The sequence below is a fragment of the Dreissena polymorpha genome, chromosome 1, assembly GCF_020536995.1.
Source record: "Dreissena polymorpha isolate Duluth1 chromosome 1, UMN_Dpol_1.0, whole genome shotgun sequence".
Lineage (NCBI taxonomy): Eukaryota > Metazoa > Mollusca > Bivalvia > Myida > Dreissenidae > Dreissena > Dreissena polymorpha.
The window spans coordinates 10,418,627-10,444,725 of record NC_068355.1 but is presented as its reverse complement, the minus strand read 5'-3'; the positions used below and the strand labels follow the sequence as shown (position 1 = coordinate 10,444,725).

Genomic DNA, 26,099 nt, shown 5'->3' with positions numbered 1-26,099 from the left:
AACATCAAAATAGTAAGAAAAAATAAATTTCTCAAAATAATCAATAACACATTAAAGTTAATGTCAGAGTAGCTATTGCAAAATATTTCTGACTTAAAAAAAACAGGGTAAACAGTTGAAATCAAATATAAAATTGAATTTCAGTCACAATTGTATGTGTATAATGTTGATACTGGATGTTTAATGTTCATTGTTACAGCTACCCCGTACCCACCTGGTATCCCAAGTGCCACAAACGTGGGCCGCACCTATGCAGAGCTCCAATGGGAAGCCCCACAGAAAGATGGTGGAAGCAAGATCAAAGGTAGGGTGTCAACTTATGTTTAGCCCTTTACCTCTCAGAAACACACTTTGAAGCATTTGAAGTCCTTTAGAAAATCAAGTTAAATTTAAATCCTTTCTTAAAATAATCAAGTTTGAAAGGCTTCATTTCCGACCCTTAGATACTAGTGAGCAGCAAACAGCATCAAACCTTCACAGGTTCTGGTTTTATGCTGTTTGCACATAGCCATTATCACTTTGTCTCTTAGTGGAAAGAGTTAGAGAATAATAGGTTGGTATGGAAAAGAAAGTTTAATGTATAAGACGCAGTGTCTCAACAAGGATTCAAAGGAATCCTAGTGGCATCAACATTTGAGGTATTGAATGTTTTGCATTTAAAAAGTGTATTGCAAATAAAGTGCAGGATAGAGAAACAATGATTGTATGTCCCCTAAGGCATTATTACATATTAAATATTGGTAACATATGTGCAAACAATTACTATCTGGATTTTGATTTCAGGATACATTATCGAGAAGAAGCCCAAAGACAGTGACCTGTGGCAGCGGGTGAATGATGCACTGGCTATAGACACAAAGTATCTTGTCCCTGACCTTGTTGAGAATTCAGAGATGGAGTTCCGCGTGAAAGCCGTCAATGCAGCTGGGGAGAGCGAGCCAAGCGGCTGCAGCTCACCCATCAAGATCAAGGAGAAGATTGGTTGGTGTTTTCAGTAGATTGTTGTCTAGTGTTTTCATGTCACAGTCATCTTGTTTCATACATGATGGGTTGCTATGATTATTCTTTAAGTTGTTATACATCCAACATTAAATAAAAAAGATTTGTCATGAGAAAACCAGACCTAGAGCACATGTTTAAAATTTAGTCTTGGATTGTTTTATGCAGTCTGAATATGAATATCAATAATTCTCCTGCGATTTTGATCCTTGATAAGTAACATATTCTAAGCTGCTTGAATGATTGCAGCTTGCAATGGCTAAGTGGTAATATTTTTGGTACCTAGAGGTTTAATATTAGTCCTGAGTCTGAGAACAATCACTTTGAGTTATTATGTTTTTTCCCATGAAACCATTTGAATAGTTTCTCTTCAGACTAATATAGCTTTCCATGTAATCTAAGAAAAACATTTTTTTATAAACAATTGTGGTGTGTTCTTCAGTTGGCAACGCTCCTGAGTTCTCTAAGAAACTCCAAGGTGTGAAAGCACCACTGGGTGGAGAGGCCGTGTTCACAGTGGAAGCAGATGGCAAACCTGCTCCAGAGGTCACATGGTACGTACTGTACACGGTACTTGTTAGCGGGTGTTACAGAAGGACAATATCAGTTTAAAATGTAAGGCCTACCTTATATTAAGGTTCATTTCCCATCATATTTCTTGTCCTTAAATAAAATTGATAAATTGCTTAGCCATTATAAATCACTTGGAAACGACATCAAACTTAAAATGGGCATCGATTTTGTGATTTGTTCACAAACATTTTTCATTTCATGCTTTGAATGTATTTTTGTTATACCATACTTTTAGTATAAAAAGCACTTGTCCATGACTTATTCATTAAGTGATTGAATTTTATAATTTTAACCAAATTTTTAAATGTGTTCATGAAGTGTTTTCATTTTTGGGGTGTTGAAAACAAAATCCAGTCCAATACAGTTTTGTGGTAAAATCAATTTAAAAGATACAAATATATATATATGCAGTTTTCTACACTACATATAATTCATCAAAATAAATTCAAAGAATAGATGAAACTGCATATAAAACAGTGTTGAAAATACACAGTTTACTCCAAGTTTGATATTCCAACTTTAAATAATAGGTTGTTTATAATTACAAACAACAATATTTGTTTCAGGTACAAGAATGGAATACCTCTGGCCAATACAAGCCGTTGTAGGATGCGTGAAAACGGTCCGGTGTATACGTTGACACTGAGTGACCTGACTGAATCCGACAAAGGGAATATAACCTGCGAGCTGCGTAACCCTCTGGGAACCGAGTCCTGCACATGCGACCTTAAAGTTACCTGTACGCTTGCTTGTTATGTTAAATTACATTTTTATGAAGAGTTGAGGACATTTTCAGCGATATTTTATTGTTTATGCTCATGTTTTGTAAAATTCCTTCAGAGTACAAACTATATGATTGTAAAATTTATTGAAAATAAAAAATTAGCCCTTTGAGTATGAACAGGTCAATTTAAGTCGTAATTTTGATTCAACCAATAGAATAAAAGCTTAAATGTGAGAAGCTTTTTCACTGGTCATAAACATTTCAATTGCAAAGAAAATTTTAAAACCATAAAGATTTATAGCATAATTAAAGTTTATCAACCAATAAATAATTGTGTGTCTGATTGGGGCTAACGAGATCAGTTCTTTCATTCAGCATTTGAATGATTGTTGGGCCAATAAACAATGGGAGATTTACAAAATTACCAAAATTATCAATGTATCATTATATAAATAGGCTTTTTCCTTACAAGGCTATTTCTATTTCCAGCTCCCCCGAAGATAGACAAGGAGATCAAAGATCAGAAGTTACAGGTCGGGGAACCATGGAAACTCAAGATTCCGCTCAGTGGGGACGGGCCGTTTGAGGTCAAGGTCAAGAAGGACAATCGGGAGGTCCCTGATAGTGACAGATTCAAGATTCAAGTCTTTGATGACTTTTGCACAGTCGCTCTGAAAGGTTAATATCTGTTGATTTTAACTATGTTTTGTTGTTGAATGAAAGGATTTTTTAATGTTGAAGTTTAATGCCTATGTACCTTTAGGATTTGTTTTAGCACTATTATATTTGTTTTAATTACCTCTCTTGTTTACTTGCTCAAAGTCAGTCCATCATCTTTTCCCTACATGTGATATGGAATTCGTTTTAAAATATCAAAAGCCTGGTCTATTAAATGGATTTATACTTATTTTATATTGTTAAGTCCTTGATATCTCAGCGATTTGATTCCTTGACAATGTTAACTTCAATTTCGCTATGAATGTTTTTCTCTTAAAACAGTTATTCTAAATATTAAGAAGGTTTCTAGGATTATCATGCATAAATATTCATATTTATTATTCATCATATGAATTCAGATGCCGAAATGGGAGACTCGGGCAATTACAAGATAGAAGTGTCCAATGACAGTGGTGACGCATCGTGTGGCTTCAAAATGGACGTACAGGGTAAGCATTACTGATTGATCTTAAACACAGTGGCAGCAGACACCCTTAAAAAATCTATTGCCTGCCAGTTTAAAGTATTTGGTGTGCCATTCATTTTTATTCTACACCCTTTTAAAATATGTTTCTCTTTTTTATTTTTGCTTTTTTAAATTGTCAAATTTCTCAGAAACACACACATAACTTTGTGATAGTTTTTTTTTTCAATTTTATGGAGATATATGCAGTATTATTCTGTATTTTAAAGAAATTAGTTTGAATTGAAAAAAGGAATATAATAAGTACTTAAGGGGAAACTAAGAAAATCACACACAATAAACTAAAGTTTATCATCAGAAAAATTTCCACAAAAGAGGTAGATTTTCCTCTTGGCATGCATACTAATGGCATTTTTATGTCCCCCACCACTATAGTGGGGGACATATTGTTTTTGCCCTGTCTGTTGGTTGGCTGGTTGGTTGGTCTGTTTGCGCCATTTGCAATAACTTTTGCAATATTGAAGATAGCAACTTGATATTTGGCATGCATGTATATCTCATGGAGCTGCACATTTTAAGCGGTGAAAAGTCAAGGTCAAGGTCATCCTTCAAGGTCAAAGGTCAAATATATAGCTTCAAAGCGGCGCAAAAGGGGACATAGTGTTTCTGACAAACAAATGTCTTGTTAGTCGTGCAAAGCAAGTTATTAATTAACAATAAGCCATGTGATTTCATTCCTTTTTCAAAGAAAAAATTATAGTTTCCATAAACTAGTGCGCTATATTTCTTGCCATTCCTATTTTAAGTAAAATAGTTAAGCAGTTATACAGTTTGTTTTAAATAAAGAAGTTTATCAGCTGAAGCTCTGAGTAAAGGTACAATTTTTCCCAAATCTACGCCAATTTTTCAACATGACAAAAGAGTGCTTCTGAAAACAGCAATGAAATTAAGCTGAAGTTAATCAGTTGTAAGCAACTTGCTCATCAGTCACACACACAAGTTTTAACATGAATTAACTTTCAGCAGTGCAAAAACTTTAACGCCTGTCCAATTTATGTCTAATGTGTCTATTTCAGGTGTGCCTGACGCCCCCATAGGCCCACTAAATGTTGCGGAAATCACAAAGAACTCATGCCATCTGTCTTGGAAACCGCCACGTGAGGACGGAGGTGCCAAGATACTTGGGTATCATGTGGAGAGACAGGAACTTGGCAAACCTTACTGGACTACAGTGGCGTCCAAGTGCAAGGTATGTTAAGTGATTTTTTTTCACTTTATATTTTTAGCCTGTGCGTTTTGGATTTTGAAAATAGCGCGATAGTCCATGCAATCATGAAAAATTAAACATTATTAATATAATAAGTTCCTCGCAGTGTGTTTTGGTTTTATGCTGTTTGCACTTAGCCATCTTCCCTTTGCTTCTGAGTGGAAAGGGTAAACGTCTTTACAGTAATCAGCCATGTATTTGGTCGTGTTAAAGGACACAGCCATCGATGTTCAGGGCCTGTACGAAAACAACCAATACCTGTTCCGTGTATCCGCTGTTAACGACATTGGCCAATCCAAGCCTCTTACTGCTGAGAGTCCCATCACGGCCAAGATGCAGTATGGTACGTAACTAGAGTACATGAATCAGCTGTTCATTAGGCTTGCTAACATATGGTAAACATGACCAAGATGCAGTACGGTAAGTAACTAGAGTACATGAATCAGCTGTTTATTAGGCTCACTAACATATGGTAAACATGGCCAAGATGCAGTATGGTACGTAACTAGAGTACATGAATCAGCTGTTCATTAGGCTCACTAACATATGGTAAACATGGCCAACATGCAGTATGGTACGTAACTAGAGTACATGAATCAGCTGTTCATTGGGCTCTCTAACATATGGTAAACATTGCTAAGATGCAGTATGGTAGGTAACTAGAGTACATGAATCAGCTGTTCATTAGGCTCGCTAACATATGGTTAGCATGGCCAAGATGCAGTATGGTACGTAACTAGAGTACATGAATCAGCTGTTCATTAGGCTCGCTAACATATTGTAAACATGGCCAAGCTGCAGTATGGTACGTAACTAGAGTACATGAATCAGCTGTTCATTAGGCTCGCTAACATATGGTAAACATGGCCAAGATGCAGTATGGTAGGTAACTAGAGTACATGAATCAGCTGTTCATTAGGCTCATTAACATATAGTAAACATGGCCAAGATGCAGTATGGTACGTAACTAGAGTACATGAATCAGCTGTTCATTAGGCTCGCTAATATATGGTAAACATGGCTAAGATGCAGTACCGTACGTAACTAGAGTACATGAATCAGCTGTTCATTAAGCTCTCTAATAATAGTAAACATGGCCAAGATGCAGTATGGTACGTAACTAGAGTACAAGAATCAGCTGTTCATTAGGCTTGCTAATATATGGTAAACATTGCCAAGATGCAGTATGGTACGTAACTAGAGTACATGAATCAGCTGTTCATTAGGCTTGCTAACATATGGTAAACATTGCCAAGATTCAGTATGGTACGTAACTAGGGTATATGACTCAGGTGTTCATTAGGCTCGCTAACATATGATTGTATGATTTCCTGTTACTGATAGGGAAATTAGTATATGCTGAGAGGGAAATTCGTATTTTACTGATCTTTCAGTAAATAAAATAAATACAATAGGTAAAGTTAATTAATTCATAGGAATGAGAATTTTTTTTGCAATCCTTTCTTTTAATTTAATCCATGATTGTGAAGATGTAGTTCAATGAGTGCAAAAATTAACCAGACAGATTTTTTGTCAGTATGAGTATTCCCGTATTTGGGGTCTTACATAAAACTGTTTATGTGTGCCAAACAAGTTGAATAAAGAAACAGCAATATTAATTGCATTCTCAGTCACTGTAATCTGTTTCTGCTATTGCACCTTGTTATGAGCATTTAAAAAAGTTATGCAGATATTATGCAAATCGCATACCTATGTCCTATTTACATCTGCTCAGATGTGCCAAGTGCCCCCGGAGTCCCAGAAGTTGAGGAAGTGGGTGGAGACTTTGTGAGCCTCACTTGGGCAAAGCCGGCAACAGATGGTGGCGGCAAAATCAACGCCTACTGGGTGGATAAGCGTGAGAAGGGGAAAGATGACTGGACGCGTGTCAACCTTCAGCCTTGCATCACAAACATCCTGAACATCCCGAACTTGATTGAAGACAGGCAATATGAGTTCCGCGTGTTTGCATGAGAATGGGGCAGGCCTGAGCAAGCCTTCAATGGCTTCAAATAGCATTAAAATCAAGGATCCAAATGGTAAGGGTAAAACAATGTTAACATTTGTTGATTGTGTCATGGCCATACACATGCTGAAGGTCAATCCGAATTCATAATATTCATAATGTTTATTTAACCAATGAAAACAAAGAAAAAGTGGAAAAGCTCTTTAAATGTTTAGTATTTAATGTTGAGTCTAAATTTGTGATTTGAGAGCAGTTTTGTAGCCATGAGATCAAATGAATATTTATATACGCATTATTCACCTATTATACACCTGCCACATTGTTTCCCAAATGAGTATCAACACATTTTGCAAGAGATTGACTATCCATTTTGTCTTTTCACATATATTTATTATGGTTAAGGTTATAATAATGTTATGTATGCAGCCGCTGTTGTGCCTGAGTTCACCCAGCCCCTGCGGAAGGTTCATGCAGTAGAAGGGAAGACAGCACGCTTTGAGTGCGCTGTCACAGGAACCCCTGTACCAGAGATTCAGTGGTATGTAACCTGTGAATTCTGTATACACATATAGCACAGGCTAATCAGGGACAACCATTTACACCTTAACTGGATTTTTGCTAAAAGAAAATTTCTTTAAACAAAAAATACAATGAAAGCGGAAAGTGTTGTCCCTGATTAGCCTGTGCAGTCTAACCTGTGCAGACTGCACAGGCTAATCTGGGCAACATTTTTACGCTACATGCTTTAAACCACTTTTTCACAGAGCATGGCCCAAATATATTTTTGTATGTGATTTTTATTTGGCAAAATTCTGCATTGTAGAATTGAACATACTTTGTAGACCTTCAATAACAGAGCAATGACAATCTTACAATCTTAAAGACTGAATCACTTCAAATATTAATCCTGTTATGTATAACACGTAAATGGATTGATCTCGGAACTATTGTATAATCTTTATATGCTTATTTTGCTTATAGGCTTTTTCCTAATTTGAAGTTCAAACATAAAACTACTTTTTACACAGACAACCTTCGAGTTCTAATTCTTGACCAAAAAAAGTGAGTGGGAATAGGATTGTTTTATTGTTTGTTTAAGTCATTGATTGTTTTCGTTGCACTCAGGTTCAAGGGAAGCAGGGAGCTAACTGAAAGCAACAAGTACGAGATCATCTCTGATGGAGACAGTCCAAACTCTGATCGTGCGTGAAGTCTTCGGTGAAGATCAAGACGAATACCTGTGCAAGGCAACCAACAGAGGAGGATCAAAAACCAGCCGTGCTGACCTTGAAATTAGCTGTAAGGGTGCTACAGTAACACATTTGTAAACAGAGGACTTGCATATTCTTGATTTCATACAAATGAAGCATGAGTTTTATTTAATTTCATCTATGCATCTTAGATTTATAAATAACTTGGTACATTTGTTCACCATCATGGGACAGTGTCTCATGTGAAAGAAGTACGTCAATATCTCAAAGGTCAAGATCATACTTGGAGTTCAAAGGTCAAATGCATGTCAAGGCCATAACTTTATCATTTATTGTGAGACTTAAAAATTATTTGGCAAATTTGTTCACCATCATTGGACGGTGTGTTGCACAAAAGAATTTCGTCGATATCTCCAAGGTCAAGGTCACACTCTGAGTTCAAAGAAAGGTCAAATGCATGTCTGGGCCATAACTTAATCATTTATTGTGAGATTTTAAAATCATTTGGCAAATTTGTTCCCCATCATTGGACGGTATGTAATGCGAAAGAATTACGTCGATATCTCCAAGGTCAAGGTCACACTTTGAGTTCAAAGATCAAAAATGGCCATTAATGAGCTTGTCCGGGCAATAACTATGTCATTCATTGCGAGATTTTAAAATCATTTGGCACATTTACTCAACATCATTAGACAGTGTGTCGCGCGAAAGAATAACGTTGATATTTCCAAGGTCAAGGTCACACTTTATGTTCAAAAATCTCAAATGGCCATAAATGAGCTTGTCCGGGCCATAACTATGTTGTTCATTGTAAAATTTAAAAATCATTTGGCACATTTGTTCATTATCATTGGCCGGTGTGTCGCGCGAAAGAGTTACGTTGATATCTTCAAGGTCAAAAATGGCCATAAATGAGCTTGTCCGGGCCATAACTATGTCATTCATTGTGAGATTTTAAAAGCATTTGGCACATTTGTTCACCATTATTGGATGGTGTGTGGCGCGAAAGAATTACGTCGATATCTCCAAGGTCAAGGTCACTCTGTGAGTTCAAAGGTCAAAAATGGCCGTAAATGATCTTGTCCGGGCCATAACTATGTCATTCATTGTGAGATTTTAAAGTTACTTGGTACATTTGTTCACAATCATAGGACAATGTGTCTTGCAAAAGAATTACATTGATATCTTCAAGGTCAAGGTCGCACTTGGAGTTCAAAAGTAAAAAATGGCCATAAATGAGCTTGTCCGGGCCATAACTATGTCATTCATTATGAGATTTAAAAATGACTCTGTACACTAATTTTGTTCACAGTCATTGGACAGCGTGTGATGCGAAAGAATTAAAGAGTTCAAAGGTCAAAATGGCCATAAATAATAATGGCATAATAATCCTTAAAAATCACCATTTGTGAAGACAGCATGCAAAATAGTCTGTGTCAATGCGGCATGTGGGGGTATACGTCAAGTCTGTGACAAAGCTCTAGTTATGTATAAATTCTGCTCATTGTAGCTGCCCCCAAGATCAATGTTCCACCGAGGTTCCAAAGTGTGTCCGCGTATGAGAAAGGGGAGGACGTGGTCATTAAGATCCCATTCACTGGCAACCCGAAACCTTCAGTCAAGTGGCTGAGGGACAACACCGCGGTGTCTGGACATCGCTACAACATTGACGTCACCGAGCGTCATGCCTTGCTGACTATCAAGTCAGCCACTAAGGAAGACTCGGGTCCATGGAGGCTCACCTTGGAAAATGACCTTGGAAGTGACTCTGCCATTATAAAGATTCAGATCAACGGTGAGAACTTTAATACAAAAAATGAGCTCTTTTTTGTGTTACCAGATGATATTTGGAATATAATCAAGTGTTTTATAGCCCGTTAATTTTCATTTCTTAAATATCAGCCACGCTCTGTGAAAAGGGCTTAAGTGTTGTCCCAGATTAGCCTGTGCTGTCTGCACAGGCTTATCAGGGATTACAATTTCCACCTAATATTGATTTTTGCTAAGAAGAGACTCTCTGTAAACAAAAAATATGATAAAAGCAGAAAGTTTTGTCCCTGATTAGCCTGTGCAGACTGCACAGGCTAATCTGGGACGACACTTTATGCACATGCGTTAAATCCCCTTTTCACAGAGCACGGCCCATATCATTTTAGTAGGTATGAGCAAATGCATTTGTAATAATTCTGTGTATGATTTATGTGTATTGACAGTTTTCACCACATTTTTAGCTCACCTGAGCACAACGTGCTCATGTTGAGCTTTTGTGATCGCCTTTTGTCCGTCGTCGTGCGACGTCAACATTTGCCTTGTTAACTCTCTAGAGGCCACATTTATTTTCCAATCTTCATGAAATTTGGTCAGAAGATTGGTTTCAATGATATCTTGGATGAGTTCGAAAATGGTGACGTTTGCTTGAAAAACATGGCTGCCAAGGGGCGGGGCATTTTTCCTTATATGGCTATAGCAAAATCTTGTTAACACTCTGGAGGCCACATTTATTGTCCGATCCTTGTAAAACTTGGTCAGAAGATTCATCCCAATAATATCTTGGACGAGTTTCAAAATGATGTCGGTTGGTTGAAAAACATGGCCGCCAGGGGGCGGGGCATTTTTCCTAATATGGCTTTAGTAAAACCTTGTTAACACTCTAGAGGCCACATTTATTTTCCAATCTTCATGAAACTTGCTCAGAAGATTTGTCCCACTGATATCTTGGATGAGTTCAGAAATGGTAACCTTTGCTTGAAAAACATGGCCACCAGGGTTGGGGCATTTTTCCTTATATGGCTATATATGGCTATAGTAAAACCTTGTTAACACTCTAGAGGCCATATTCATTGTCCAATCTTCATGAAATTTGGTCTGAAGATTGGTCTCAATGATATCTTTATGTTTTCTTGAAAAAAATGGCTTCCAAGGGGCGGGGCATTTTTCCTTATATGGCTATAGTAAAATCTTGTTAACACTCTAGAGGCCACATTTACTGTCTGATCTTCATGAAACTTGGTCAGAAGATTCATCCCGATAATATCTTGGACGAGTTCAAAAATGATGCTGGTTGGTTGTAAAAACATGACTGCCAGGGGGGGGGGCATTTATCCTTATATGGCACTCGAGAGACCACATTTATTTTCCGATCTTCGTGAAACTTGGTCAGAAGATTTATCCCAATAATATCTTGTTATCTCAGGTGAGCGACTTTGGGCCTTTCAGGCCCTCTTGTTACAAAAGTCTAACTTGTTAATCACTTTGTCAAGAGAATGTTCATAATATATTTATTGATTTCACGTCACTTAGGTTATAAGTTAGTGACTTAAGCAAATAAAAATGTATTCTAATGGAAACATCTATTAATAATGCAGACCGCCCTGGACCACCACGTTTCCCCACAGTGGAGAACATTCTTGCCGACAGCTGCACCTTGGTTTGGAAAGCGCCACTGGATGACGGAGGCAGTTTCATCTCTGATTACATAATCGAGAAATGTGAGCTGCCCTCATCTTCCTGGATAAGGGTTGGAACAAACAGGTGAGGCAACTGAATTGATCATGTAAGGAAACATAATAATTGGATATTTTTATTTATCAAAAACGAATCCTTTGTCAATATACATATACATTGTTGTTTTTTTGTTAATATAGTCTAGGCTTCAGCCTTGTAATTTATATATTTTTAAGTACAACAAAATATATAAAGCATGTACAAATAACTGCATAAATTGTTTTAACAAGTTTTTAAATGTTAAAAAACAACAGCGATACAGGACTGTAAGCCTATGCCTATTTATAAACCGAAGCAGAAATCAGATTCAACCTATAAAATGATCATCAACACGATATTGTGTGCCTATCTATTGCAGATTGACAGTTCACAATGTGACCGGTCTAAGTCCTGGCAAGGATTACCAGTTCCGTGTATTCGCTGAGAACCTTTACGGACGTAGTGACCCCAGCGAGCCCACCAAGCCAATCAAAACAGAGCAGGTGTCAGAACGCAGAAAGGGCATGGATGGTAGGCAAAATTGGTTTTGTATTTTTGTGTGCATTGAATTGGGGAAAGGATATTTCATAACCATGTTGTCAAAATGTGATTAGTTGCAAGCATGTTTCATAACCATGTTTTCAAAATGATGAGTTGCAGGCATTCTTTATGGGCGTTATCTTCATTTCTTGGTATGATGTCATTTTATTACCATCATTATAAAACATATAATGTTATTTAATATGTTATCTGGACAGCTCTGTTTAGGGGATCAAGTAGCTATTGCATTAAAGTTTAACACTATAAAAATTTACTAGACTTGTTTACTTGTTAATTTAATGAACAAACATTTAACTTTATCTGCATGATTATAAACGAAACCGGTCAGAGACAAAGTTATAATGCAAAGATCAGTGGCCATTTAAATTTCATTCAAACTACATGTAGTTAATTGAATTCACAATCCTAGTTCATTTCGTTTATAGCATTTTACAATTTTGTTTCAGACGACTTTGGACGCAGACAGAGAGGCCATTATGATGGGCCGAAGATTAATGATTATGATAAATTCTGTAAGTGTTTACTTGAAAGATGTTTGTCAATAAAACTTGTTGTAAGTGAGTAGAATTTTTAAAATATGAAAATATGAAAACATTCTGCTAAATTGAATAAAATTAGAGCTGCCATTGTGGTTCACTTATGCAACTAATTTCTTTAATGAATATAAATATGAATCAAATGAAAAATATATTTTTATGCCCCCGGTACGGTGGCATATAGCAGTTGAACTATCCGTCAGTCCGTCTGTCCGTCAGTCAGTCTGTCCATCCTACGGAAAACTTTAACATTGGCCATAACTTTTGCAATATTGAAGATAGCAACTTAATATTTGGCATGCATGTGTATCTCATGGAGCTGCACATTTTGAGTGGTGAAAGATCAAGGTTAAGGTCATCCTTCAAGGTCAAATGTAAAAAAACAAAAACAAGGGAAGTAATTAGCTTTAAAGGGAGATCATTTCAATTTATCATTTGGCAGGTACAGATCATTTTCACAAGGGAAGTAATAATTTTTTTATTATATCCCTTTAAAAATATTACTTCCCTTGTAAAAATGATCTGTACCTGCCAAATAATAAAAAAAATAAAATAAATGAAAGCGTGCAGTAGGGCGCATAGTGTTTCTGACAAACACATCTCTTGTTTAAGATGTAAACAAAATAAATAAATATGTATTGAACATGGAGTTTATTTTCAGTAAGCAAAATTTAACTGAACAATAATAATTGCAGCTGAGGCTCTCTAAACATTGATATTATAGCAAAATATAACTTTTGTTCATACGTTAGCTTCAATTCCATTAAATTATTTGCAGGTCATGAATTAATATTGCATCAAATGATTTATAAGCCTGTGAAAATAATCAAAATACAGTGCATTGTTAAATTATTAACATCTATCCATTCAGACTATGACCTGTGGAAGAAATATGTTCCCCAGCCCGTTGAAATCAAGCAGGACAGCGTGTACGACTATTACGACATTCTGGAGGAGTTGGGCAGGTGAGAGGTTTAACATCAAATGGGTATCAAGGTTCATATGAAGCCTGGGGTCAAAGTTCATTTGAAGTCTGGGTCATAGCCCATGTCGTATCTGAGGCCAAGCTTTGTTTGGAATAATCTTAAGTCGTATTTCATGTGTAATCTTAGGTCAAATGTCATGGGAAATCAGAGGTCAAGGGCATGTCTTATCAAAGCTCATGTGATATTTATTATGGAGTGTTTGAGTTCATTTAATGTTTGCAGTTAAAGTTCATGTGGTGTCCATTTTGAGGTTTAATCATCGTAACTTATTTGAAATCTAAGGTCCATTTCAATATAGAATATGGGATGACAGATAAGTTGGAATCTGTGATCAAATGTTGTACCTCAGGTCAAACCCTATGTGGTATTTATCTTTGAATATGATTTGAATGAATTTGCTAATATAATGAGTAATTGCTGTATACATTTACACACATTCTGTAAAAGCGGTTTACTTATACATTTGAAAGAACATAGATGTGATCAATTTTGTTATCAGTATCATCAAAAAGCATGAACCACATTGTTCACCATAACATTTTTATTGTATGCCATGGATTGTTTAGTGGTGCCTTTGGTGTGGTTCACCGCTGTGTAGAGAAGGCAACTGGTAATGTGTTTGTGGCCAAGTTCATTAACACGCCATACCCCCTGGACAAGTACACAGTGAAAAATGAGATCAACATGATGAACCAGCTCCATCATCCCAAACTCCTCAACTTAAAGGACGCATTTGAGGACAAACAGGAGATGGTCCTCATCCTCGAATTGTAAGTGCACTGTAATTTTTGTTATATGATTCATGTATTGATTCCTTGCTAAGCACAAATAAGAGTTTATTTTCATCTTTAGGAGCATAGGCTCACTGTTTACAACAGAATATTTATCAAACAGTGCTCTCATATTTATTTTCTACATTATACTGCTACTGCTACTGATGATGAATGAAGGAGGAGATTTATGATGGTAAATACTCTGAAGATGATGTGGTTAGTGATGATGATAATGACTATGATGATGATGATGATGATGATGATGATGATGATGATGATGATGATGATGATGATGATGATGACGATGATGATAAGTGTTCTTTTTGGGTTTTTGAAAGGAATCAAGTTTAGAGAGGTTCGGGTTATGAGGTTATCCATGTAATTTTTATTCTCCATGTTAATCTCCATGTCATTGATACAAGTGTGAAACTTGCTTACTTTCAGTTTGGCGGGCGGTGAGTTATTTGACCGTATTGCAGCTGAGGATTACAAGATGTCAGAGGCAGAGGTGATCAACTACATGATACAGGTGTGCCACGGCCTCTCTCACATGCACGAGAACAGCATCGTTCATCTCGACATCAAGGTGAGTTATTGGCATTTCTATTATTATTCCATCTTCATTCCCTCATTTATGTTATAACAAGCCAGCACATAAACTGAGTTTATTTCTACCTGCTTGAAAACAGCAAACAAGGGAAGTTTGGCGATTCCATTTTGTTAAATTTCATGATTTTTTTCGAAATAACATGCTGAAATATTTAAACAGAAAGTTTCATGCTGAGCCATTTATGAAAACACCTATAGTATCTTAGAAATAAATGACTGGCTAAATATGGTTATTGCAATAATCACTAACTTTGTGTTGTTTCAATGCATTAGAATTAAAATAGGAGGATGATAGATCGGTTTTGATAGCAAACATCTGAATGACAATCTGTTGGGCAATAAACAACAGTTGCCCATCAGTTACATAAGTGTTTAATCTATGCTTTTTTTGCGTACACCTAGGAGTTTCCATGACATCAAACAATGTAGCATTATATTGTGTATTTTTAAATTAAATAGAAAATACTAAGCTAATAGTTGCAAATAAAATACCAAAGTTACTCAATTTTAACATGTTTGTTAGTGTCAATTTAACAATTGTTTTAATAATGAGCTTAAACTGTGCTTACTTATGCAGAGATTTGTTGACATTTTGCTGCAAGGCATGTTGGAGCTCATGTCTTGTAATAAAGAAAAATATTTACCAGAACTTTTTTTTCAACATAAGGCTACTAGCATGATTATTTGCAGAATACACCACACTTATTTTTCCTTCTGTGTCTATAGAAAAAAAGTAGCAGATCTAAGTAACATATGGACAGTGCTCTGTGAAAAGGGGGTTTAATGAATGTGCGTAAAGTGTTGTCCCAGATTAGCCTGTGCAAGCGAATTAGGGATGCCACTATCTGTGATATTTTCTGTTAAAAGAAAGTCTCTTAGCAACAATCTTGTTTAGGCGGAAGGTGTCGTCTCTGATTAGTCTGTGCAGAATGCACAGGCTTATCTGGCACCATACTTTACTCACATGCATTAAACCCCCTTTTCACAGAGCACAGCCCATATGTACAATAAACATAATGAGGTACCCACATTTCTTTCTCACATTATCAATCTACATCTTCCAGCATTAGAATGTAATGTGTGAAGGTCATCATCACCAGCATTTGGGGACAAACCGCCTAGTCTGCAATGGGAAAGCAAAGGCATCAAAGTTTTATTTACTAACATTACATTCTTTTCATAGAGAAAACTAGATTTTTGCTAAGAAGAGACTTTCTTTTAACAGAAAATATCATAAAAGCCAAAAGTGGTGCACAGGCTAATCTGGGACAACACTTAACTCACATGCATTAAACCTTTAAAATCTACATCTTCAGCCTGAGAATGTGATGTGCGAAACCAAGAAGAGCAACAATGTGAAGATCATAGACTTCGGCCTGGCAACCAAACTCAACCCTGATGAGATCGTCAAGGTCACCACGGCAACCGCAGAGTTTGCTGCCCCTGAAATTGTGGATCATGAACCAGTCGGCTTTTACACAGACATGTGGGCAGTCGGTGTCCTCGCCTATGTTTTGTGAGTGGTTAACATTCAGATATTTGCTAATTGTTTGTAGCAGCAATCATCAGGCTGGTCAGATATTTGCTAATTGTTTGTAGCAGCAATCATCAGGCTGGTCAGATATTTGCTAATTGTTTGTAGCAGTAATCATCAGACTGGTCAGATATTTGCTAATTGTTTGTAGCAGCAATCATCAGGCTGGTCAGATATTTGCTAATTGTTTGAAGCAGCAATCATCAGGCTGGTCAGATATTTGTTAATTGTTTGTAGCAGCAATCATCAGGCTGGTCAGATATTTGCTAATTGTTTGAAGCAGCAATCATCAGGCTGGTCAGATATTTGCTAATTGTTTGTAGCAGCAATCATCAGGCTGGTCAGATATTTGCTAATTGTTTGAAGCAGCAATCATCAGGCTGTTCAGATATTTGTTAATTGTTTGTAGCAGCAATCATCAGGCTGGTCAGATATTTGCTAATTGTTTGAAGCAGCAATCATCAGGCTGGTCAGATATTTGCTAATTGTTTGTAGCAGCAATCATCAGGCTGGTCAGATATTTGCTAATTGTTTGTAGCAGCAATCATCAGGCTGGTCAGATATTTGCTAATTGTTTGTAGCAGCAATCATCAGGCTGGTCAGATATTTGTTAATTTTTTGTAGCAGCAATCATCAGGCTGGTCAGATATTTGTTAATTGTTTGTAGCAGCAATCATCAGGCTGGTCAGATATTTGTTAATTGTTTGTAGCAGCAATCATCAGGCTGGTCAGATATTTGCTAATTGTTTGTAGCAGCAATCATCAGGCTGGTCTGATGGGTATTATATTATTTTGTGGTAAGAAATATACATTAAAAAACGTATTAATTAAAAACAAATCTGTGCTACTTGATCCATAATATATGAATATTAATGATAATGATGAAGTTGATGATGATATTTATTATAATGATGATGATGATTTTTTTTGTTAATGATTATGATAATCATTAAATATATAATTTTGTTCCTGTTGTTTATAAAAAGAATGTAATGTTACTAAATAAAACTTTGATGTCTTTGCTGTCCGATTGCAGACTGAGCGGTTTGTCTCCTTTTGCTGGCGAGGATGACCTTGAGACACTTGAGAACGTCAAATCGGGAGACTGGGATTTCGATGCCGATGCCTTCGCCAATGTTTCGGACGAAGGCAAAGATTTCATCAGGAAACTCCTTATCAAACAACCCCAGTAAGTGTTTATTTAGCTGCTTAGATAGTGTGTAAAAATCATGTAATTTGATATAGAAATATGTAAGATATACAAAAGTTTCTACCTCAACCCTTGCTGTAAAAATTGAGTGGATTGAGCAAGTTTTACTCTGTATTTACAAGCATATGTGTCTTTCAGACAAGATATTATTTTTTCAACGCTAAGTTTTTGGATGTTTTCACTTTTTAACTTAAACTGACAGAAATATATTTTTTTATTTAAGGAACAACTGGTATCTTATTGTATACTTTGAATTTATTTTTTTCAATCATAACCGAAGAAGAAGTTAGCTTAATAGCATCTGATTGTAAAGGCTCTTTTCTTCATTTGCAAATTTAAAATGAGCCTCGCTAATGAAAGGGGGTTGAATGATTGTGCGTAAAGAGTTGTTCCAGATTAGCCTGTGCAGTCCACACTGGGTTATCAGGGACGACATTTAACGCTCAGACTGGAGTTTTGCTAAAAAAAGCAAATTTCTTTAAACAAAAAACATCATAAGAGCAGAAAGTGTCGTCTGATTAGCCTGTGCAGACTGCATCTGTGACAACACTTTACACATATGCATTAACCACCCTTTACACAGAGTGTTTAACAGTAGCTGTTTCGGTATTCGTAATAAACTGTAAACATCCATGTTTGTTTTGCAGGGCCCGTATGACTGTACATCAGGCTCTTGAACATGCGTGGTTAAAGGGAGACCACTCTGATAGAACTCACAGAATTCCTGCCAGCAGATATGACAAGATACGAGCCAGGATCCAGGCACGATACGTGAGTATAAGATATGTTATGATTATAATTGAGCCATGCTCTGTGAATAGGGAGTTTAATGCATGAGTGTAATGTCGTCCCAAATTAGCCTGTGCAGTCCGCACAGGCTAATAAGGGACAACACTTTCCATCTACACTTGATTTTTGCTAAGAAGAGACTTTCTTGAAACAAAAAATATCATAACAGCGTTAAGTGTCATCCCTGATTAGCCTGTGGGGACGGCACAGGCTCATCTGGACTGCACTTTACGAAAATGCAATAAACCCCTTTTTCACAGAGCATGGCCGAATCATAGGTTAATACATGGAAATGAAGCGCTTTATGTTCCTGGATAATTCAAATGCATCAACTTTATTCTATTTTTATGCCCCCCTTCGAAGAAGAGGGGGTATATTGTTTTGCACATGTGGGTCCGTCCGTCCGTCCGTATGTCCGTCCACCAGATGGTTTCCGGATGATAACTTAAGAACACTTAGGCCTAGGATCATGTAACTTCATAGGTTCATTGATCATGACTCGCAGATGACCCCTATTGATTTTGAGGTTACTAGGTCAAAGGTCAAGTTCACGGTGACCCGAAATAGTAAAATGGTTTCCGGATGATAACTCAAGAACGCTTATGCCTAGGATCATGAAACTTCATAGGTACATTGATCATGACTCGCAGATGACCCCTCTGATTTTCAGGTCACTAGGTCAAAGGTCAAGGTCACGGTGACCCGAATTAGTAAAATGGTTTCTGGATGATAACTCAAGAACGCTTATGCCTAGGATCATAAAACTTCATAGGTACATTGATCATGACTCGCAAATTACTCCTATTGACTTTCAGGTCACTAGGTCAAAGGTCAAGGTCACGGTGACTTGACACAGTAAAATGGCTTCAGGATGATAACTCAAGAAAGCTTACGCCTAGAATTATGAAACTATAGGTACATTGATCATGACTCGCAGATGACCCCTATTGATTTTCAGGTCACTAGGTCAAAGGTCAAGGTCACAGTGCCAAAAAACGTATTCACACAATGGCTGCCACTACAACTGACAGCCCATATGGGGGGCATGCATGTTTTACAAACAGCCCTTGTTTTTTTAATTTCAGTATGAAAATAATGAAATAACTCCTGTTTGGTACATTTGTTACTTTATATGCCTCTGTTGTGTTTTGAAATAAATTCATTTTAATTAAATTTGTATGACTACACTTCAGGTTTTGTTTTTAGCTCACCTGTTACGAAGTGACATGGTGAGCTTATGTGACCGTGTGATGTCCGGCGTCCGTTGTGTGTGCGTGTGTGCTTGTGTCCGTCAACAATTTGTTTGTGTAGACAGTAGAGGTCACAGTTCTCATCCAATCTTTATAAAATTTGGTCAGAATGTTTATCTTGATGAAATCTGGGTTAGGATTGTAATTGGGTCATCTAGGGTCAAAAACTAGGTCAATAGGTCAAATTATAGAAAAACCTTGTGTAGACAATAGAGGTCACTGTTTTCATCCAATCTTTATGAAATTTGGTCAGAATGTTTATCTTGATAAAATCTGGGTTGGGATTGTATTTGGGTCATCTGGGGTCAAAAACTAGGACACTAGGTCAAATAATAGAAAAACCTTGTGTAGACAATAGAGGTCACAGTTTTCATCCAATCTTTATGTAATTTGGTCAGAATGTTTATCTTGATGAAATCTGTGTTGGGATTGTATTTGGGTCATTTGGGGTCAAAACTAGGTCTTTAGGTCAAATAAAAGAAAAACCTTGTGTAGACGATAAAGGTCACAGTTTTCATCAGATCTTAATGGAATTTGGTCAGAATGTTTATCTTGATGAAATCTGGGATGGGATTGTAATTGGGTCATCTCTGGTCAAAAACTAGGTCACTAGGTCAAATAATAGAAAAACCTTGTGTAGACAATAGAGGGCATAGTTTTCATCTGATCTTAATGAAATATGGTCAGAATGTTTATCTTGATAATATCTTATTTTGGATCGTATATGGGTTACTGGGGTCAAAAATTAGGTCACCGGGCCAATTCTAGTAAAACCTTGTTTAGATGAAAAAGGTCACAGTTTTCATCACGTCTTAATGAAATTTTGTCAGAATGTATTAATTAATGAAATCTGGCTTTGGATTGTATAAGGGTCTGATAGAATCTAAGTTGATGTAGCAAAGTTAGTCAGTTGAGCGATTCAGGGCCATCATGGCCCTCTTGTTATTCATTCTGTTCTTTGTTTTAAGAACAGGTCGATGCGGTAAGTTATTTACAGTTGTTTTTAACCCAACTATGATAAGCTTAAAGTTTTCTTTAAAGATAAATGTACACTGTTTGTTGTAGGCTGACTGGCCACTACCTATGCCAGCTATCGGTAGACTCGCTAACTACAGCTCCCTACGCAAGCACAATCCTAAAGAATACTGTATATATGACGCATATTTCGGTAAGTTGCTGCTAAGAAATACGGTATCTAAGCTACATATTTTGGAAGGTTTTTGCTTAGGATTGATGTATACTGTTCAATAAAAGTAGATGTACTTAGTTGATGAACTATTGATGTATACTGTTCAATAAAAGTAGATGTACTTAGTTGATGAACTATTGATGTATACTGTTCAATAAAAGTAGATGTACTTAGTTGATGAACTATTGATGTATACTGTTCAATAAAAGTAGATGTACTTAGTTGATGAACTATTGATGTATACTGTTCAATAAAAGTAGATGTACTTAGTTGATGAACTATTGATGTATACGGTTCAATAAAAGTAGATGTACTTAGTTGATGAACTATTGAGTACATCTTTCTTCAAAAGAGTTTGTGAAAGACATATTTATTTTTATTACGAAAAATACTTGATATCATTGTGATTTACTGTTATTTTTATTTGAAAAAATTGAATATTAATATTTCATTTTTGTTACAAACTTATTAACTAGTTGTTGTAATGCAAAGTCTTTATCCCATACTTTGTGTTATATAGATCGCAGAGAAGCCATTCCCAGATTTATTCGTAAACCGCGCACATGCATAGTGACTGAGGGTCAAAGTGCAAAGTTTGACTGCAAGATCATCGCTGCCTCACCACCCATCGTCACCTGGTAAGGACATAACCTACAAATATACAGCCACTTAAATTTATATCACAAGTAATTCTGTGATATACGGAGAAAATAAGCAACCTGCTTTAGTAAGAGGTTTCAGAAACAGTGATATTGTCATAAAAGAGATTCTGCATTAAAACATTGTTGAGATTTGGGGATAAACCATTCAAGTTATTTACAATAGAATCCTATATTATGATGTGTTAAATTTTCAACAACAACTTCATATATCGGCATAGCTCTATAACCCAGCTTTTTACCTTAAATGACCTTTTATATAACGCCAGCAGACCCCAATGAATACACTTCATCTTTTTCATTGGCTGATTTACAGAGTTACCCCGCAGACTGTTCTGGTTTTATGCTGTTTGCACATAGCCATTTTCACTTTGCTTCTAATTGTGAGGGTTAAATTATGGGCTTACATGAATTGTAAATAATTTCTCATTATAATTTATGTTCATCAAGCAGTGCCAATGACAAATGATATGTTTTGGCGGCCCTGGTAAAGCCAAAAATATTGTTTTATTATAGCTGGGGAGGAGTTTAAACTATAATATTACCTTTTGACATGATCATGTTTCCTGGCTAAACATTTTCTTCAGCTAGATTTATCATACAGCATTGATTTAATTTTAATTTTTTCACATACATGGGCTTTTATGAGTAAGTAAATTTAAACATTTTTAGCAAAAATATATATATTTTGTAGCAATGGGCTAAATTGGCCATGAACAGATTCAGACCTTTTATGTGAGGCACTCTTAGCTTGTAGATTTACCTGCATTTCTGTTTCAGGCACTTTGATGGAGTACAGCTGACACAGAGCGTGAAGTACATGCAGAAGTACCGCGGCAAGGAGTACGAGCTCAAGATCAGTCGCGTCAAGATGGAGGACAAGGGAGAGTACTCAGTCAAGGCAGAGAACTCCTTCGGCAGACGTGAGGAGATCGGAGTCCTAAAAGTTGATGGTAAGTAAAAAGCTATTTTTTTGTTCAGGGGATTCTTTAAGTTTGAAATCAGTAGGATTATTTCCAATAGTAAGAGGGATTATTTCCAAAAGTAAGAGGGAAATTTAGGTTGGTCAAAACAGCAGTGTAATCAGAATCCTGGGTCTTAATAAAATCCATGTTTTTTATGCCCCCTATTGAAGATGGCAAGGTTTTTATGTCCCCCACCACTATAGTGGGGGACATATTGTTTTTGCCCTGTCTGTTGGTCTGTCTGTTGGTTTGTGCCAATTTTAACATTTTGCAATAACTTTTGCTACATTGAAGATAGCAACTTCATATTTGGCATGCATGTGTATCTCATGGAGCTGCACATTTTGAGTGGTAAAAGGTCAAGGTCAAGATCATTCTTCAAGGTCAAAGGTAAAAAAAACTAAATCAAAGTGGCACAGAAGGGGACATAGTGTTTCTGACAAACACATTTGTTTGTTAATGTGCATCTGTTAGTCAGTTTGTTCATAACACTTTTGTGTCCGCTCCATATGTCCTATGTCCTTTAATGGATTTTTAGCCTAAATTCCATACGTCCCGGATTGTCCGGGACAGTCCCGGAAATTAAGAACTTGTCCCGCTGTCCTGTAAATCTGTCAAATGTCCCGGAATTTACAAAATCCATATATATATGTACCTTATCTTAGGCTTAACTGCACCTCGAATCTGTGTATATCTGCAGCGTCTCCATGACACTGCCTACCCGAATAGGCAAACTACGCTAAGTGTCAAAATCGATCAATTAACAGGGGTCCTGTTATCATATCGATTGTCTCACGTTCGCGGTCAAACCGAAAAGGCGGCATTATTTAATGTGGTTGTTAATTGACCAGTCGCCAAATTATCGATCGCTCCGCCCACATAGTCACGTGAGTCACGTGGTCTAGTGATTAGAAAACTCCGACAAGCAGACCGCAATTATAGCGCATTACGTGAGTGAAATACTATATTTGTAACGATGTATCATGCTCTTTTTAAAGAGCACTAAACTAAACTGCTTTGTACAACTTTAATACAATCATAAATGCTTTAGAGAGAAATGGCGTAATCAAAATAAATGAGTTAACTATCAGAAACGTTTCTTATACATATCATATGAAGTTGATGAAAAATAAGTGGTAAAAATGAGCATTTATTTCATATTGATTTTGAACTTGTATTAAAACCGTCTGGCAGTGAATCCGGTTGCTATATATATATAATTTTGAAAATATTTTTATTAAATGCAAATGACACATCCATATCATGATGGGTTTTTTGTTTATAAAAAATGTTTAGATCTTTGTTTTATTGTGTTATTTTTAAAAAGACACTGATTTTTTAAATTTAGATATAAATTAAATTCTGATTGTAACCAGGCCTAATTTCGTGGTTTCATTAACAGATCTAATATGCATTTTATTTCATTTATGTTTTATGGGAACCTGCTACATTTCACTACGGTATCGAAAAATGAAATTTCGGTATTACGGCGCTGTTCACGAACATTCGAATTGAATACATTTAGCAAATTATGCATTTGTTTATTTATAGCATGATGGCCCTTATATGTTAATTGCAATTTTCACATTTCTCCCCGTATCAATATATGTTGTATTAGAAATGTTGTTGTTGTTGTATTATAAGCCTTACATTTTACACTTGAAGTCGCTTTAAGCTTGCTAAGCCGCGTTGAAATAACCTTTTTGTTGTTTTAACTTTAGTTAAAACAATATTTAAGTTAACAATTTATAATGATTTCCATTGTTTATGATCCAAAGAAAATAAATATAGAATTGGAAATCATTTAAGTAATTAAATATTTCTTTTCTTGTGTACAGTACCTAACAATGCCTTAATGTTCCTTCATTCTGAGATCCACGCAACATACTGTCATTTATTAATCATCGACAATTACGCTGAGATTAATAAGCACATGTGGCAATTATTATGTTGCCCAAATTGCTTAATAATATTGTGCATCAAACGGTATAACACGTTTTATAGAACACGCAACTGATGTGGATACACTATTTATTGTGTACAAGAAATAAAGATAAAATATATCTAATAACCTTTTATAAAGTATGTATAGTACCTACAATTTTGAATAATGATCGAACAGTAATGATCAGGCATTTGATATAAAATCTGTGTAAACTCTTAAAAATTTCGTCCATTCCATATGTACGATACGCTTTGTTTGTCGGACGAAATGGCGGCCAGATAAGCGTTGCTGAGGGGGGTGTGAAAAGTCGATATCTGATTGGCTGATCGAAGAATGTGGGCGGAGCGATCGATACTTTGGCGACTGGTCAATTGACTTTAATCTACTACGTCATTATTTCCCGCTGCGCAAGGGCAAAGGATAGTTATTCACACATCTGAAGTCCAACATCGCTGAGTAAAAAATTAAAAGCAGTTCATGTTCGCACGTTTAACCGACAAAGAATTTGAGTAAAAAGTAAGCATATAAAAACGTCATCCTCACTCTAAATGTTATAAATGAATAAAGGCGTATCAACAACTACGCGTTACATACCGGTCTTAATAACAATAACGCAGTGACGTCACCATCTATGTTTAGCACGCTCACACTGAAAAAACGTGGCTTGTATCTAGTAACGGAAGTAATGTTTAATTTGACGTTAATTGATCAAGTGTATTTCGGATAGGCTTTCGAACTTTTGCAATTAACGATGCGAAACAAAAAAAAAACGTACCAAACATGCATATGTCTATAAATATCGCTACATTTTATACATGTCCCGGAAAATCGGCAAAAGTCCCGGACAATTTAACTCAATGTCCCGGAATTGGTCTGAAAAATTATGGCATGTATGATTTTAGGAAAATTTTCTTTTTTATTTGCGATCTCTTTGACTGCCTTGTGATTAAAACTTGTATCTTGAGATTGCTTTTTATTTTAGAGGTAATTTAGCAACAGGTCCTGTTGATAAAGTATTTATTATGTCATTGATGTTTTAACGTAATGCCGGAATTGAAGTTTTTCATTTTACAAACGTATGTGTTTTACTGAGTTTTCTTCGTTTTGTTAACATGTGTGTGATATACTTATATTTTAATTTACTTGTACAGTGATTCATGTTAAGATTTAAATCCCAAGTAAAAGTTTTGTGCAAACTTGCACTTCAAACATTGTTTCAACTTTCAACAGGGGTTGACTCAAAAATTTCATTGAAAAAATATTCAGGGTAATTACTCATATTTTGCAGCGGCCCCAGAACAACAGGCTGTTCCAAGAGATACTACTCCAAGAAGGTAAAAACAACAACTTGTGTTATTTAATTTAATATGATTTGTATGAAAAAAGAGATATGAGCTTTGTCAAATATGTTTGTGTTAAAGGGCAAAAACAGGCATATTTTTTATTTTCATTGATTTATGCCACGTTTTGCTTGAGGATCACTTACAACACTCTGTAAAAAGACTCGCAGTGTTGCAGAAGCTGTAATTCACAAAGGCTCTCTTTTAATGTGATTAGCTCTGTTTTCTCAAGGCGAGCTGTGTCAGAGGTGAAGGAGTTTACGCCGCCCAATCTTGATCATCAGCCTGACTTTGAGCTGGGTCTGCGACCTCGTATCATCCAGTTGGGAGGACAGTTCAAGCTGTCAACTGTTGTGGACGCCACACCCCCACCAAAGGTAACATACTCT

General features: G+C 36.3%; 1 protein-coding gene across 1 annotated transcript in view; it reads left to right on the top strand.

Moving 5' to 3' along the window:
* The window catches only part of LOC127870931 (twitchin-like), a 229,367-nt gene that overhangs the window by 159,696 nt on the left and 43,572 nt on the right, over nt 1-26,099 (top strand). The window contains 28 exon segments of the mRNA XM_052413522.1: nt 200-304; nt 784-981; nt 1,442-1,553; nt 2,139-2,311; nt 2,786-2,974; nt 3,373-3,462; nt 4,514-4,686; nt 4,918-5,047; nt 6,440-6,675; nt 6,677-6,743; nt 7,097-7,208; nt 7,796-7,859; nt 7,861-7,969; nt 9,392-9,676; nt 11,247-11,412; nt 11,744-11,895; nt 12,372-12,437; nt 13,333-13,426; nt 14,014-14,217; nt 14,665-14,806; nt 16,146-16,345; nt 17,400-17,552; nt 18,221-18,344; nt 20,678-20,780; nt 21,322-21,439; nt 22,241-22,413; nt 25,659-25,704; nt 25,943-26,087. Coding sequence (XP_052269482.1) covers nt 200-304; nt 784-981; nt 1,442-1,553; nt 2,139-2,311; nt 2,786-2,974; nt 3,373-3,462; nt 4,514-4,686; nt 4,918-5,047; nt 6,440-6,675; nt 6,677-6,743; nt 7,097-7,208; nt 7,796-7,859; nt 7,861-7,969; nt 9,392-9,676; nt 11,247-11,412; nt 11,744-11,895; nt 12,372-12,437; nt 13,333-13,426; nt 14,014-14,217; nt 14,665-14,806; nt 16,146-16,345; nt 17,400-17,552; nt 18,221-18,344; nt 20,678-20,780; nt 21,322-21,439; nt 22,241-22,413; nt 25,659-25,704; nt 25,943-26,087 — 3,929 coding nt within the window.